Here is a 17,621-nt window from a genome sequence, read left to right as displayed (position 1 = left end):
ATGCTGTGGGGGTGGGTGGATGGATTTCCTTCTTTGTGGTCACAACATAGACCCTGATTTCTTTGCTGCAGTGCCAATTGTAGGATAAGTTACCAAAATATAGTCAAATTAATACATATGAAAACTTGGAATACTTTACTCATGTAAAAGCTGATTATTTTCTTAAAACCACTTGTGTGTGCTGAATATGGCTAGATCCATACCATGTGTATACATGCAAGCCACTCATGATTTAAGACACTGCATACACCTACTCAATTCATTCAATAAATCATGATTAAAGCAACCTCAGTTTAATATGATATGTGAAACAGGCCTATGACTAACGTCAAACAAATAAACTATGTTCTTCTATGATTGATGTATGGAATTCTGAATACTCATATATTAAACCTGATACAGCTAGTATTTGACTTACAACTGGTTATTGTTTGAAGTTATGATTATGATTAACCCAAATCATAATTTCGATCCATACAACCCAGATTCAAAGTTCTGACAGTTGGACCTCTTCCATGGTCATATGACCTGAGCTTGGGCACTCAGCCACTCAGCCACATTTACAGCTATTTGCAGTGTCCCACAGTCATGTGACCGTGTTTTACAGTGGTTTTGCAAAAACCGGCACTTTTGGTTTTGGCAAAACTATACCTGTACCCATAGCAAACAATTGGTTCAATTAATGACCCCCTGTGGACTGCTTAATGACTGTTGAGGTGGACTATCCTATACTGCCAAATTGTAAAGACAATAGTATGCTTTTTTTTTGGTTAAAGCTTGACTTCCATTTTTTAAGCCTATTCTATCTCTTTCCTCTAAATGCTATTGTGTAAAAGTCATGATTAATTTGTCATTATTAAATCAAGTTTATTATTACAATGAAAGAATAGTGTATTAAAGAAAATAAAACCAGAAAGATAAAATTAATGAAATAGAATTAATAAAAGGACTGGCAATTTAGATCCGCGAGTATGGACCTTATACATTTGATTTCCTGATTGCAGGAGATAATTAATATTAGTCAGATAATTAATATCTGATTTTCCCTCCTACAGATATTCCTGAAATCCCTGAAAGCATCTCATTTTGCAAATCATTACAGATAGCAGACTTCAGTGGAAATCCTCTTACAAGGTAATCTTCATAATCTATAGAACTGTGAATCCTTTCCAAACTTTTTAAAAGTGTAAAATTGTCTTTTTCAGTTTTATATATCTTCTTCAAATAATAGATTTGATTCTACTAAAGAAAAATGGGTTTTTATAGTTAAATGAAATTGTCGTTGCCCCAGGAACTATTTAATGGTATTCAGACGTGTTAAAAAATTGTGATCAACAAAAGGGAAAACATGAATTATGGGATCACTTTAATCTCAACATTGATAAGCATAACAATAAAGAAAAAAAAGGGGGAAAGTTCATGCTACTCAGATCTGAGGACACCTATGACTTACAAATAGATACCTGCAATCTGTAATAGCTGGCTGGAACTCATCAATGATACAGAATCTGAAAAAATTCTTAGGCAGATTCAGAAGTTGTAGGAAAGCTAATAGATGTCTCAGGACTATTATTTAATACCTAATTAGCATATGTATATATAATGGTTCTGGTAGTTTTGAGGGATACTTCTGAACAAAAGATAATAAGATATCTCAGTTTTAAATTAATGGTTTGATCTTGCAGTTTAAAAAACAAGAACAACCCCGTATGAAATGCTACTTTTGCTACTGAGAATGGATATGAGGGATGTCTAGTTGCTAATTGTCCCGGAGAGCAAACTCCAGAAAGAAAATTGGCTGGCAGATGCCACTGTATCTCTGGTGATTCATTGTGGTGCTTCATTGCCTCCCACTCATTAAAAGTTCTCTGATTGAGACAAACGGTGTAGCCCAGACAAGTTAAAATGTTCCCTATTCCATCCATCCTACCAACAGCTAATTGCTTCCTGTTAAGTACCAAGAACAGGGCTTATAAATTGGCTCCTTGGAGACAATATCTCATGTGGAAAGAAAGCAGTTGTAATTCACTGTTTCATAAGAAGTTATAGCCAATGCAGACAACCCGTGGCCACCAATCCCTTCTTTTTTTCACAGTCGCTGAACCCCTTTCTGATCACACTGTCAGTTTCAGGGTATATTTACCGAAAGTCCATTTCAGTGTTTTAGGTGGGACACTCACTAAAATAGTTACATGCTTTTGAAAATAGGTTTGGCACACTTTAAACCAAAGCAATAGCTTTCCAAAGACCCAGTTAATTCTAAATCATACGTCCACAAGTATTTGTGATAAACCAAGCATGTTTTTTCATATTATGAATACATAGAGTAGGGCTGTCAAACTCGCGCTGTAATGACGGCATCACATGACATATTGGGACGTTTTTTTCCCCCTTTGCTAAACCGTGCGGGGGTGGGGCCAGCCCGTGACTTATCCATAGGCTGCAAGTTTGACACCCCTGGTCTAGAGTTTTAAGGTTTGCTGTGGAGACATGATTTTAATTCTATTCATGTCTCCAGGAGTGTTTGCTTCCTGCTTTGTAAACTTCCATCTAAAACCAAATATATTATTCCAGTAAATAAACTTGAAACATTAATAATGCCAGGTTTCCTTCTGGAGAACTGAATTTACCCTTTGTCATTCTCAAGGATAAGTTTTATTTTTTCTCTATAGGTTGCCTGAAACTTTTCCTGAATTACAGAATTTAACATGTCTCTCTGCGAATGACATCTCTCTTCAATCATTACCTGAAAATATTGGAAAGTAAGCTTTTTTTACTTACAGAATGTTTGACACCTAAATGTGTCACGAATGGACCTTAGATATAAATTTAGATCCTCGTGAATATTTCAAACAACAGTCCCCTCCAGACCAAGGGCGTTGTTAATATCCTGGATCATTTGCACCTGGAGTAGTGGGTCTACTAAAAATGTCACGAGGAATCTCCATTTCAGCCTCAACTTATGAATGGCATCAAGCACTATTTCAGCATAGAATGTTTCCTTTTGCCTGGGGATGGTTTTAAATATATTCTTTTCTATATATAATGAAAGAATACTGCCCTTTAATAAACATATGTAAAACATACAAGCATAAGCAGTAAAAAATGGGAAATGTCAAAATGACATGATGCTGATAACAGATGTCTTGCATGAAAATATAAACTTACAATTCTTCTATAATTTACACGCTGGTGTCTTTATTTATGTTCATGCTTGTTGATGCTTGGTAGAAATAGTTGCGTCATAGATTTTTCCTTGCTGTTTCAGCTGTTTCCTTTTGAAATTTTGAAATTGTGTCTTAAATAGCATTCACAATAGGCACTTTGCGAAGTATGTTAGTACATGCAAATCACTTTTCCTTACAACATTAACACAGTCACATATGTGGCTGCTCCAGAGGCTATCGGCATGCAGGTGCATGCACAGCTATTTCATTTGCTGATGGTACTAACTGAAGCTATGCCAATCAAGGACAGTCTCTGCAAGTATTCCAGAAAATGCCATATTGCTAAGATAGTACACCTTTCTGTGTGAAGCACATCTTTCTATCATTTTGCACAGCTGTTTCTTATGTTTGAAAAAAGTCATCCTTTTGGCCATTATGTTTGAAGTTATATAACTTATAGCAGTCAGCAAAAATTTCTATTCACTTATTCTTGCAACAACTATTCTTATGAGACACAAAAAAAGAGTCTTTTTCCCAATTGTGATTGTTTTTGATGGACAGAATTTTTGACATCACTTGAGCAGTTTTGAAAGTACTAAATTCAGTGTTTGAAAGTCTAGTATAGAGCGGGAAATATAACATTGCCCAACTGAATAGAGTAACCCTAATATTCTGGGTGCTGCCAGAAATTAGTGTCTTCGGTGTCCCAGTTTGAGGGCCAGGAGCAAGATAGAACTCAACATATGATTAGTAAAATGTCTAGTATATCCCAAAGGTGTCTGGCTCATTAAAAAAAATCTCTGACATGAGAGTCATTTAAATGTGTATTCCGAACCCTAGTGTTTCTTAACAATAATATTAGACTTTTGATCATGGTTTTGTTCAATTTTGCTGTCAGTTTTACTGTTCTGTGTAAAAATTCCTAATCTCCAATAACTCAGGTGTAATCGAAGTGATATTTGTTAGTTGCAGGGGTTATATGTCATTGGATAATGAGAGTGTGAACCTAGAGAAACCATTCTTTACTATTCGTTTGTTTCTTTACTGTAATTATTTTATGCTGCCTGATCCATTGAATGAGATGGGCGGTTTTGAGATCCAGAGAATAATAAAAAAGGAAAAAGCAAAAAATAAGAATATTGTGTCTTGGCTATCTTCCTCTTTCTCACTCTCATGTATTCTTCATTTTTACTGCTGAAGGGAGAGGACAACTTACAGAGTAAGAATGTGACAAATTAGGATTTCTGTGAAATTGGGGATGGGCAAGTGAATAAACACTTCTGCACAAAAGGTGGAGTGATCAAAACTGCATGTCAGAAACCGTGAACAAATGAAACTGATTCTTGTATGGGCAGATATGCAGATAACAACATAGCGCAAAACAAGGTTTTCTTGCATTTGGTGTAAATACCTTTCAATTCTCCAGTTTATTTCTAATTCACGTTGATAGACTTGGAGGATGGAATTAGTATCTTTTCCTAAGCATTTCAATCTATAATTCCTGGTGAGGATTTGTTTGAAGTTAAACCATCTTTTGACTGGAATAGGAATGAGGATCTGCGTATTAAAAGGGCTAAATACAGCTAGCTACCATTTTAAATTAATAGATCTCTTCAGAAATAAAAGTGACATTTTTTTGAAAAGTCAAGATAATTTTTTTTCAGTTTTCAATTTTTATTGCACGAAGACTAGAGATTATTGAACAGGATGTACTGCTGTAAAATTAGACTTCATAGGTGAGAAGAAAAGAATATAAAATCATACTTGAAAAAAACCCCACACTTGCTTTTCTCTATTCTGAATGTTCTCTTTTTTTATAATATGCAATCTGTTAAGCCCACATACTAGCTCAAGAGTGTTGATATCCAATCTCAGATTGAAAAAAAAGTATTTCCCCCTTTTTTCTTAAAGTTCACTTTGCAATTTTGCTATCATTTAGTGTTACCTGTGTATGTAACCTTTTGGTTGGTCGTCGGGTATAAAATTGTGGTTGAAATATATTCATGGGTTTTGCTGATCAGAAAGATTTGTCATTATAGAAATGGCTAGTTATATATTAATATGTAAAAGCAAAAAGTTGAGGATGGAGTATTTTTATCTTGTACTGTGCTAAGAGTCGAAAGTCAGTGCCTTTTTTTATTTTCTTTCTCCTTCCTTGTATCTCACACACCCCCTTTCCCTGCTCCTCTTCCTTCCCTTAAGTTCCTGTTTTCTTTTTTCTTTTTTTTATATTTTATATAATAAAAAAATTAAAATAAACATACTGTTGATGTTTGAAAAAGGTCAGTCTGCAGGCAGGCTTTTGCAGCTTCCCCAGAATTGCAGTGTGCTCAAGTTCATGTTTCTTATACTGTAAACAAGAGATACTTTCTCTCCTCTTTCTGTAACATAAAATTTGCTATTAATGTAAAGAACTCCAGGGGATTGTGGTGCTCTCTCTGGATTCTAGTTTCAAGGATACTCTCTGATCATATGCTGTACAGGTAGTCCTTGACCTACAACCACAATTGGGACCAGAATTTCCATCGCTAAGCGAAGTGGTTAAGGTGAAGTGTAGCCGATTTTACTACCTTTTTTTAAACAGTTGGTAAGCGAACCACTGCAGTTGTTAAATGAATTATGCAGTCATTACATGAATCTGGCTTCTCCCATTGACTTTACCTGTCACAAGACAGTGATCCCATAACCCTATGTTACTGCAATCATTGTAAATGCATGCCAAGCATCCAAATTTTGATCATATTGTTGTGGTTCACCGGCAGCTGGTGCAGACAGCAAAGGTATTAGACAGTGAGGATGAAAGGGGACCAGTCTGTGAGTCTGGAGAAGACTTAGAAGAGGGTCCTGCATCCAATGAAGGGATGCAGGGGCCAGGACCATCTGGGAGTGGGGTGCTGCCTTCGGAGCCTTCGGAGTCCGGCAGTAGCGAGGCAGAGGACCCAGGGGAGCTTGTTCCCAGTGCGCGTGTGCGCAGAGCTGTTAGAAGGTGAAAGAAGCTGAAGCAGAAGGGGCGACTCAGAGGGGTGATTGCCCCTTCCATAAGGGATAAAAGTCAGACCTCAATGATGAAAAGCTTTGCAGGAAGCAAAGTAATTCAGTAATTTTTGAGTCCTTCTTGAAGCTCTGTACTCTGGTCAGTTTTTTCTGGGGTTTTGGGTTGGTTTATGTTTAGCCTTAAGTGGGATTCTGTTTCTTGGCAGCATTCTACAGCACTGAAAAGCGTGCTCTTATCTGGAGGAACTGTGTATGATTAGTTTTGGCTGGGATTTGCAAGTAATTCCCAGCATTGCATTAAAATAGGTTTTATTGTTAAAATCAGTTTGTGTTTTATAAAATTTGATGAAGCCTGGGTCAAAACACATATGCCTGTGGGGAGGTTGAAAGGACTAATCATAAATCACTTTTTTCAATGCAGTCAAACTTATAGAACTTACAAAAAAGACTTTACCAGGGTAATAAAGTCTAGACCTAGAAGAAAGCAAAGTTGAGATAATAAATGTACTAACTTTATTCCTCTGTCATCCTCTCTCTATTGCCTTCCAGATGTAGAAGGCACATGGTAGCAGGACTGATTTTCTTATTATTATTATTTTAGGTGTTTTTTGTGTAAATTAGAAGCCTCGTTTTCAGGATTCTAAATCACAGGGCCCCTCAGCTGAATTTCCTTCAACATACAGAAAGGGACAACCCAAAAGCAGCCCATTTCCTCTGCATGAATAAGGAGAACATATATTTAGAATTCCTGATACGGTCTTCTAAGCACATCCACATTTTACTGTTAGTGTGAGATCTCTGATTTAATATATTTATTTTATTGCTTAATCAGTTATTGGAATGCTGAGAAACCAAATTGCATTTTGCAACTGGTAGAACATGGAAATGGCTGTTCAATTAGATGTATACATAACATGTGTAATTACTAGTTAACAACTCTAATGCATAGCCAACATTACAAAATTCACATGTGAATGAAAAACTGCTACGTTTAAGCATGGCTCTAATTTAAAACCGAGCCAACTTGTTTTGGAATGTGTTCCCTAAGGCTCCTGATAGGTTCTATACTTCAAACCAGAAGTGACATCTGGAATACTCAAGGAAGAAAGCAACAAATCTTATTTATTTAAGAAATTGCATCTTCTCTTTATGTTGATGTGGCTATTATCTTGCATGGAATATTTAAACATTCCTAAGCCATATGGTTTTTGAGATTTGGTTGAAAAACTTTTTCTCCATGACAGTATTCAAAACATGCACATACGTTGGTCTTATTTCTGACTTGATACATTTCTAGAATAGGCCAGTATTATAAATCCATAGTTCTGTGGCCCAATCAATAGGCCTAACGGGTCATCCTCAATTAACTACAGTTCATTTAGTGACTGTTCAAGGTTACAACATCACTGAAAAAACGTGATTTATGACCATTTATGAAAGTTGCAGCATCCCTGTGGTCCTGTGATCAAAATTCAGATAGTGGGGAACTGACTCATATTTATGACAATTGCAGTGTCCCAAGATCACATGATCCCCTTTTGCGATCTTCTGACAAGTAAAGCCGATGGGGAAACCAGATTCACCTAACAACCATGTTCCTAATTTAATAACTCCAGTGATATTGCAAGAAAGGTCGTAAAATGGGGCAAAATTCATTTAATGAATTTTTTTAGCAACATAAATTTTGGGCTCAGTTACGGTCTTACGTTGAGGACTACCTGTAAATGTACTGATTAAGATTGAGATCTCATATATCTGAATCCCATGAGGTTCTATAACAAAAGGAATTTCATAGCCAGAACCAGAAGTGAAATGCTGCTGGTTCAGCTGAACCGGTATTTCCAATGATCAGCTGTGTGATGATCAGCTGTGCTGTGCGAATTAGTTTAGCTAGAAAGCAGGAAATTGTCAGATTTCTTGCTAATCTAAATCCTGCGGCACAGCTGATTCCCCCCTTGCTGTTGTACTTACTTCAGAAAGCTTCAAAATGCTTATTTTTTCAGTTGCCAGGAGGGTTCCCTGAGGCCCAGGAGGCCAAAAATGGGGCGCGTGGGGGGGTGCTGTGAAAGAAAAAAAAGACTTTCGACCTCCTCAGTCACATGACCACCTGGCCATGCCCACCCAGTCACATGACCACCTGGCCACACCCACAGAACTGGTAGTAAAACATTTTGAATCCCACCACTGTCCAGAACCCTATGAATTATTTTATTTGGTGGGTAAGAAGGTGGATCTGCTTAAGAGTGCTGCATACTGACCCAGAGAATTGAGAAAAGGGAATTTCTTATCCAACCATTAAAGAAGGGTAGCACTGGAGTAAGACTAGAGCAAAATGTCACCTACCGTCCTGCAGTTTGCTTGGTAATAATGCAGATAGCAATCTAGCAATCCCTAGATTAAGAACCAGTTGTGTTCCTAACTCAGTATTTAACTCAAATGTATATGTAAGTTGGAACCCGTATTTACAAATGGGCTACCTATTACTAGAATGGTAGATGGCATTGTCCTGTCTCAAGCTTTCAGAAACTTCCAGGAATATAGGAAAACGCACTGTATATTCAGCGGTTCCTAAAAGCACCGCGCAGCTTCAGCTATTTGTCAGTTCAAGGAAGGAAAACCCCATCTGTTGTTTTTAGTAATTTGAAGCCTGGTTCATATTTAGGGATTATCCTTAAATTGGGAATTCTTAACCTGGGGAATGCCTATATTAGAATAAGTGAAATAAAATCAACGGGGAACTGTTCAGAAAATGACAGGTCTAAACAATTTGGCATTTTAAATTATAAAAGCTCCAAAGGGAGACTCTGACCAACATGGCTAAGTTAGATTTTATTAGTAAGTTGCAATTACTGTGTTAAAAGTTTATAGTTCAATTTTGCATATTAAGAAACTAGTACGTTTGCTACTACTTAGCCAAGAACTCAAATATGTGCACTGTGACAAGCTCACTTTTCTTTCATTTTATACTTCACTGTCTATAATACTAACATTTTTTCTGTGTATACATATCTGCCAACTAAGGCAAAATTTTGTCACCTGACAAATGTGGCTCTAGAACTCGATTTCATTGAGGGCCCACGGGCCTTGAGTTTGACACCCCTGCTCTAGCATATGGCTGTTCTCTTAAGTTCTTTACAGCTTTTTACAAATGATTACTGTGGCATTTTTTTTTCTGGAATCCATTTTTCTGGAATCCATTACCAAGGCAAAGGCAGCTATGTTTTAGAAAATGCGGATATATTGCTATTTTTATTTTGAAATTGAAGGATTAAAGCAGATTATAGCATTGGGAAAATATCCAATCCAATTTTGTGTTTCATTTAGTTCTATGGAGTCCTGGGAGGGAAAATGTTACGATGGTGATGTAGACTTTTACTGTGTTATGAAGAGATGACAATGAAAAACTTACCCATATAAGGTCATTTACAGTGAGAACTTCATTATGAAATGCTATGAATAGGATCCTTTTAATTAATCCTTCCGTGACTAATCCCTTAAATCGTAATGATCAAGCCAAGAAATACAATTACTGTATATTCAGATTGCAGTGAATATATACTTTCATGCCTATTGAGGAAAATAGTTTATATTGTCTTGAAAATATTAGGTAATAAAAACATATGATTTATCTTCTGTAGAAACACTCTTTTTTATTATGCATAGAGGTATGTACTTATTTAATATACACTGTAAACACCACAAAGTGTACGTGAAATACATTTGATAACATACAGGTAGTCCATGACTTAACTACCACAGCTGGGATTGGATCTTCCATCATTAAGCGAGGTGCTTGTTCAATCTGTAGCACTCTGTTTTACAACTTCTGTGCCATGTAAGTTAGGTAAATTGCTGTTGTCATTAAATGAATCACATGGTCATTAATTAATCCATCTTTCCCCATTGACTTGGCAATGCTAGAACTGGTAATTACATGACCCTGGGATTCCTCATGAATACATGTTGGTTGCCAAACTAAACTCCTGGATTTTTATCATGTGACTTTGGGGACACTGTAATGTATGTAAGTGTGAGAAACACACACACACACACACACACACACACACACACACCATACTCTTTATATATAATTTCCCTGGATTTTTAGCTATCCTCTCGGTTAACATACAGATTCACTATATTTACTGCTTTGAGAATGATACACACAAACTTCCTGCTTTCTTGCATTGATTCACCTTCTTTTTACATGTGGGTTGCGTGACAGTTAACGTAGCTAATTTTACAGCAATACTTTTGACTAAATGGTGCACTTCCAAGGAGGGTAGTGATCTGGCCTCTTTCATGGCAGGTAGGGCACTTGGAAGGATGAAAGCATTTTGGCACAGCCCCACCAGTGATCTGTAGAGGGTAAAGAGAATGACATTGGTGGAAAGAAGGAAGATCTGTTATCAAAGCAACAAGTAGCTGAACATTGCTTAAGCCCAAATGAGAAGGGGAAATTATGAAAATGTCAAAGATAGGTATACACACACACACACACACACACACACACACACGATTTATATTATTTAAAAGAGAAAAGAAGGGAAGCACAGTCATACTTGCAGGGTTCTGGTACTATAGCCAATGTTAATAAAAGTAGGCTCATGTGGAGCCTTTTGGTCTGATCTAACTTGTAGGGTTGTAACCTATCAGTCTAGACCAGAGGTCTCCAAACTTGGCAACTTTAAGACTTGTGGACTTCAACTCCCAAAATTCCTCAGCCAACATAGGGTGGCTGAGGAATTCTGGGAGTTGAAGTCCACAAGTTCTGGGAATTGAAGTCCACAAGTCTTAAAGTTGCCAAGTTTGGAGACCTCTGGTCTAGAAGAAAAAGTTGGGGATCACCTTCTACCATCTAAAAAGTCCAGTATCTCTGAGCATGTTGTTCCCGCCACTTCTGCTTCTTTCTGCTTGGCTTACCTGGTCAGAAATATTGCTTAGTGTAGGTTTCAACTTATGCAAAAATCAGCTGAGGTAATATATCTACCTGCTTAGACTTTAAGGAAATGCTTGAGGTGTCCTATTGACAACGCCTACTTTTTGTTTTCTTTTGTAGCACTTTTTATGTCACACAGGGGTTAACCATATTTATTCTGTGTCTCTAGCCTCTATAACCTGGCGTCACTGGAATTAAGGGAGAATCTATTAACATATTTACCTGAGTAAGTATTTTCTCTGTTTTTTTGTATGCATGGACAGCATGAGAATCTTTTGTTCCCTGAATATGGAAATGAAATTAAAGAGTAGAATAAATCTTCCAGCAGGAAATAGTTATTACTGGAGAATAATGTCTTTATTTCATCATGGAGAAAATCTATGTGGTTTATTAGGAGTCGAAAATGACTTGATGACCACAAAATCAATCACTCAATCAATGTTTTATTAACATTAATTGAAGTAATGCTCGGAAAAACTAGACAACCCATGACCTCTTTGGTCATTCTTTCAGAGATATTTCCTTATCAGATTCCTCAATGATTTCAGCAATGGCAGAGCTTCTAATGCACTTCAAAAGCCCTTAGAAATTCAGAGAGGTATTCAGAGATGTATCTGCCTTGAAAATAACCCACATTGATCTGCATAGCACAGTCAAGCACCCATCAGGAGTTGATCACAGGAAATGATATTTTTTTACATTTTTCATAAAATACTTTATGATAATTTTATGTCATAATATGTTTTATAAAATCCCCCAAATTTCAGTTCCATGAGAGTCATGGGTCCTAGATTTTGGACACATTCTGTAAGTTAGCCCATTTGATTGAAGTCCCTTGGTTCAAGAGGTTTTGCCTTATGATGTACCATTTCTCCCAATTGAAGGTTGAAGACACAAGTGTCTCAATAGTATTTAGATCATATTAAGAATGTTCTACTCTAATTTCAATGCTAAATTTTGTGTTTATGATCTTTTAAAATTATATTGTTCCTGATTTTCAGGTCAGTTGCCCAGCTGCAGAGACTAGAAGAACTAGATTTAGGAAATAATGAACTTTATAATTTGGTAAGCACTGTACATGTTGAAAATTCAGTATACAACTTCCTAAACTCTCAGTTGTAAGCTATCAAAAATAGGCTGCAGAGTTGACTTGATTGTGTGTAATTTGTTTTTTTCTAGCAGTTCTCAAAACTATCTGTTTCTTGGCTACCTTAACCATGTTAAGTTACAGCATGCAGTTTTCTGTGTGTATTTTTTGTTACTATTTTTTTAATTCAAAAGGAAAGGCTGAGGATTTTGTTGCTTTTTAAAATGTATTTAAATCTCAAAAAGATATACAAAATAACAAAAAGAAAAACTAGGAAGGAGAGGATAAAAGGGGGGAAAGGGTGAAAAATGAAAAAGGAGATTGACTTCTGACTTTCTTTAGCACAGTAAGCTCTTAATTGAAATTAAAACAAAAAAATATATAGATTAAACAGTCAAGATAAAATTAAAATTATTCAATGAAAAATTTCTTGCTCTAAATTTAAACATAAGCATAAAATATAAAGAACATATGTCTAATAATATGAATATAAAAATATGACATTTTTCTAATAACAAATCTAGTAATTGAGTCCTAAAATCAAAATTTCATTTTTATCTTTCTCAAGCAAGAAGTCCAAAAGTGGTCTCCAAGTGAAAAGAAAACTAGATAGGCTTTTATCTTTCATCAATTAGTCGGTTTTGCCATTTCTGCCAATTCCATGGATCTCACTTAGAGGTGTTATTCAGCAGGTTCTGACCAGTTCTAGAGAATTGGTAGCGGAAATTTTGAGTAGTTTGGAGAACCAGCAAATATCACCTCTGGAGATTTTACAGGATCCTTCCCCTGCCATGCCCACCAAGCCACTTCCACAGAACCGGTAGTAAAATTTTTTGAATCCCACCACTGATCTCACTCCCTTATTTTTCTCCAGGAAAGGCTGAGGATTTTGATCTAGATTGGGACTGCAACACATTATTCCTTCCACCATCAATCCAATTGTGTATTTTCCTTCTGTGGAATCAAAGTAATTAAATTTTTAAAAAGTTCCATTAATGTCCAGGGTAGAAAAATGACTTCTATTGAGCCATAGGACATGTCCAACATCCATCCATATGTCGAAGGGAAAGATTAAATCTCATGTTTCAACTTGATCTCTAGTCCATTTGGCATGCTTGCTTTTGAGTTAAAGGGGAAAAAATAAGGGATGATAATGTACTATGTATTTAAATGTGCCAAATAGCTGATTTGGGGTTACTTCGCTGGAAGAGCTGGCTGAGAGCTGACTGTGCTTCAGAAGAAGAGAAACCTCTTGAGGCAGGAGAAGGAGGATTTCCTTGGAACCACCTGGATCACATGGGTGTAGCTCTTTCTGCTGTTATTTGTAAAAAGCTCTGGTTCACTAGGCCATGAGTCAGCAGCTTTTATGAGTAAGGCAGAACAGGGCTTCTTTTTGGGAAAATATTTGCATTCTGCCTCTCTCTGAAGCAAGGAATGTCACCAGACATCTTCTCTAAATTGAGAAGAAAACTTCTCTTCTCTTCTCTTCTCTTCTCTTCTCTTCTCTTCTCTTCTCTTCTCTTCTCTTCTCTTCCCTCCCGTCCCCTCCCCCTCCCCATCTTCCTTTTCCTCTTCTTCCTCCTTTTCCCTTCCCTCCCCTCCTCCTCCTCCTCCTCCTCCTCTTCCTCCACCATTCTATGGTTGGCATTCTCAAAGCATGCATCCAGTTGCACTTGTTGCTTTAAAATTATACTCTGGAGCATTTGGGGGGGAAATTCTTTTACGTATTTTTCCCCTCATATGTATGATTCTTTATTTTCTTTGGAAAATAAAAAAAAGATAAACCCAATTTGAAAGAATGTGCAATTAACATTGCCTATACTGTTTTTGAAACTTGTTATACAGATAGGGTGTAATTGACCCAACTATGTAGAAACTCTGGAGGTATAATGGTTCATGTATTTTACTAAAATAGCCATTCTCGTAAATGTTTTTTATATAGTTTCTTCTTTATGAAGCCCTTTGTTCTTGTTCAGGCAATAAATTTCCATGTTCAGCCCAACGCAGGAATAGTAGTGAGATGCTTCTCCACACTGGTAATTCACACTGGTGTGAATGAAAAAAAATGTCTCCATACTTACAATGTGAGTGCAGCAGGAAGCATTCCTGTACCCATGTATGCTTCCATTGTCATTTCAGTTCATACTCAAAACAATTCCAGAAACCTGTTTGTGCTGGTGAGTTCTTGTTCTACAATTGCACAATAAAAGAGGTTTTGCTTATTTCACCAACAAAACTAGGAGAGTTGAAGAAAAGGTCATTGTTGCTGGTTTGTTAAATTGAATATTGGAAGACCAACTCAGGACAGATAGTCCTCAACTTACGACCACAATCGAGTTCAAAATTTCTGTTGCTAAGTAAGACAGTTGTTAAGTGAGTTTTGCCCCATTTTATGATCTATCTTGGCAGAATTGTTAAGTGAATCACTGCAGTTAAGTTAGTAACACAGTTGTTAAGTGAATCTGGTTTCCCCACTGACTTTGCTTGTCAAAAAAATCACAAAAGGTGATCACATGAGCCTAGGACACTGCAACCGTCATAAATATGAGTCAGCTGCCTAGTGTCCAAATTTTGATCCCGTGACTATGGGGATGCTACAGTGATTATAAGTGACAAAAACAGTCTAAGTCACATTTTTTCAGTGCTGTTTTAACTTCGAACAGTCATTAAACTATTGGTTATAAGTTGAGGACTACTGTTACACTTTTGAAAATGCCCTTCCCATATTTATTGAATTTTTGTTGCCCAATACTCTATTTCCACTTTTTCTGTTTCTGAACACTTGCAAAAAGTTCCTTTGACTTGTTCTTTGGTTTCTGGTCACAACTATACCTAGAAGTAACTATAGAGGGTTGGTTTTTTGGCAATGTTATGGAAGTTGTTTTGATTGACTTTTTTTTTACTTTCTAGTCTAGATCAGCCAAGATTGCTGGGTGTATCATATGTGATACTTCACTTTAAAATCAACATTAAACCACTTGCGCTTGGGAGTTTTTACTCCTTTTTACCTTCAGTGGTAAGAGAAAAGGAAGTGTGTACAAGAAAAATTCCTCCTGCAAATATTTACGGATACTAAACAGGGTCAGGCGTGGTTAATATTTGAAAGAGCCTCTGGGGTATTATCAGAGTTGTAGACTAGACCAGGAAATAAGAAAACATCCTGGAAGAATGCAGTGGTAAACTGCTTCTGCATTGCTGCCAAGAAAATTATACAGTCATATTATACAGACTTCATATTCATGAAGTCACAAAGAGTCAAGTTTGACTCAAATGAAATTTTACCTTTTAAGCGATTTCTCTCTAGGTTCTTATTCTTATAGTTTTGGTGCCATTTAGTCTGAGAGAGTGCTGCCATTGACTTAGATTTTTACCTAACCTTGGCACAGCACAGTATAGGTTAGGCCATCTTAAAAAAAAAAGCAAATACAAATATTTTACAATTCAATGTATACAAGCAACTAATATTGCTATGTAACTTGCCTATCCTCCAAGACAGGGTTTCAAGCTGGTTAATGAGTAGTGCTATAAATAAATCCTTATAAATTAACATTTTAAAAAAGAAATGCCCAAGGAGGAGATTAATTTTTTAAAAAATCTAGGCAAGAAATATTTTAGCTTTCCCATTCCCTCCCACCACTGTACCTCTGGAAATCAACCTGTAAAAGAATGAAAAAGAATAGAGGCTGTTGCTTAATATCCACAAAATGTGCCCAGCAACTAAATATATTCTGAGGTTAGGTTCCTAATGACAGTAGTTCAATTTACTCTGTAGATTTGAAAATTAAAAGAACTGAAAAGATAAAAACAAACGATACCCAACTCTTTCTCCACATCTGCAGTTTTCCCAAATCATTATGGTTCCTGCAAACATTTGAAATAAAAGCATATTTTTTTCTTAGGTTGCAGGAACAGTGTAGGCATAATTCTCAAGAGACCCTAGCAAAACAATTTTAAAAAATCCAACAATGGTACTTTTTAAAAATTAAGCTGTTTACACCTAGCCATAATTCTTGTATTTTAAAAAGTGTATATGCACGTTTGTGTATATGGATTTTATTTTATTTAAAATTGCATAGAGAAAATATTATGTTCCTCTGCAGACATGTATGATCTATGTGTAATCTTCTTGTACTGAAGGCTTTGTTTGTGTGTGAATCTGAGAACAGTTCATTGTCAGGAAGAGAATTAGCTATAGTTAATGTGAAAGTTATGATGGATTTTTTAAGTCAACAGTGTTTACATATAATCTTTATAATTTGCATGATCAGTCAATATAAAATATTGTATCAATATAGAATCTGTAAAAAGAAATTTTTATAAGACTTCAAAGATAGTATTTTGATGGTTTTTTTCCATGTATATAATTTTCTGCATGATTATAGCATCATCAATAAAAATAAATAACTTTTCTTCTTTATGACTTTAAAATAATTAAAAGGAAATCCCCAACTCATAATGAAACTTGTCCTGCATACTTTTTTTCTATCAGTGGTTTAAATTCCTTTCTTCACTGCATTGTACTGCTATCAATGTCTTGGAAGAAGGATGCTTTCTCGTTGTCCCTTTTAATCTCCCCCAGTTCATGTGATTTTCTTATAATTTTATCTTCTATGTTAAATTTACAAGTATGACCAAAATGTCTCTAGGTTTTTGTGTGTTCCCAAGAGAATAAACCCAATGAGCACATTCAGTAGCTTTATCCCTTAGGTTCAAGTCAGAGATCAGGTCATTAATTTTAGAAATGAGATAAGCAGCCAAATGGGTTGCTCCAGTTTTCTTTGATACTCCTTTGATCCTTAAATTATGCCTCCTGTAAATCTGCTAATTCAGTCTTTATTTCAGAAATACTATTTTAAGCCTTGCTTATCTCTAGATTACTTGTAGCCATATCATATGCTTTGTTGATTACTTAAGTACATCTGCTACTTGCTGTGACATTTCCATAAATTGTTTATTCGTTTGCTCAGATATATCTGCTATGTCTTTAGTTACTTCCAAGGTGTGTTTATCCCATTCTGTCTCCCATTCTTTTTAAAGTTGTCTCATTAATTGTGTCCATATCATGGACAATGAACAGTGCTTTCTTCTTCCATTGTGGCTTCTTCATTACTGGGAATAGGTGCCTCCTTAACCTCCTTTAGGTCTTCCAAATAAGCTTTGAATCCCTTTTCTTTGCAAAGGGTCTCTTTCCTTAATATCCTGCTTAAATTATCTTACTGTTTGATAAAAAGGACAAGGATTCTTTCCATAGTTTGGGCTAAATATGTGGTAGTTATGGGAAATAGCTGACTTTTCTGATTGAATGAAGCCACAGTAGATGTGAAGCTATGGAAGGATTTGTACAATTGACTACCTTAGATTAATTAGGCTAACAGTTAGGAGTGTCACTCAGTATTCCAAAAGGCATCACATTACCTGTCCCTAATCTAATAAT

General features: G+C 36.1%; 1 protein-coding gene across 5 annotated transcripts in view; it reads left to right on the top strand.

The window, feature by feature from the left end:
- Positions 1-17,621, top strand: part of LRRC1 (leucine rich repeat containing 1) — a 120,454-nt gene that overhangs the window by 34,368 nt on the left and 68,465 nt on the right. For all 5 annotated transcript variants that reach the window (XM_087916192.1, XM_087916197.1, XM_026695194.2 and 2 more), the window contains exons 3-6: positions 1,056-1,134; positions 2,673-2,762; positions 11,270-11,326; positions 12,102-12,165. In XM_087916192.1, coding sequence (XP_087772318.1) covers positions 1,056-1,134; positions 2,673-2,762; positions 11,270-11,326; positions 12,102-12,165 — 290 coding nt within the window. The remainder of the gene's footprint in view (positions 1-1,055; positions 1,135-2,672; positions 2,763-11,269; positions 11,327-12,101; positions 12,166-17,621) is intronic.

This window comes from Pseudonaja textilis, chromosome 1 (genome assembly GCF_049901715.1).
Source record: "Pseudonaja textilis isolate UNSWEBS1 chromosome 1, rPseTex1.2, whole genome shotgun sequence".
NCBI classification, from domain to species: domain Eukaryota; kingdom Metazoa; phylum Chordata; class Lepidosauria; order Squamata; family Elapidae; genus Pseudonaja; species Pseudonaja textilis.
The sequence above is the reverse complement of the archived record's forward strand: the minus strand, read 5'-3'. Positions and strand labels throughout refer to the sequence as shown.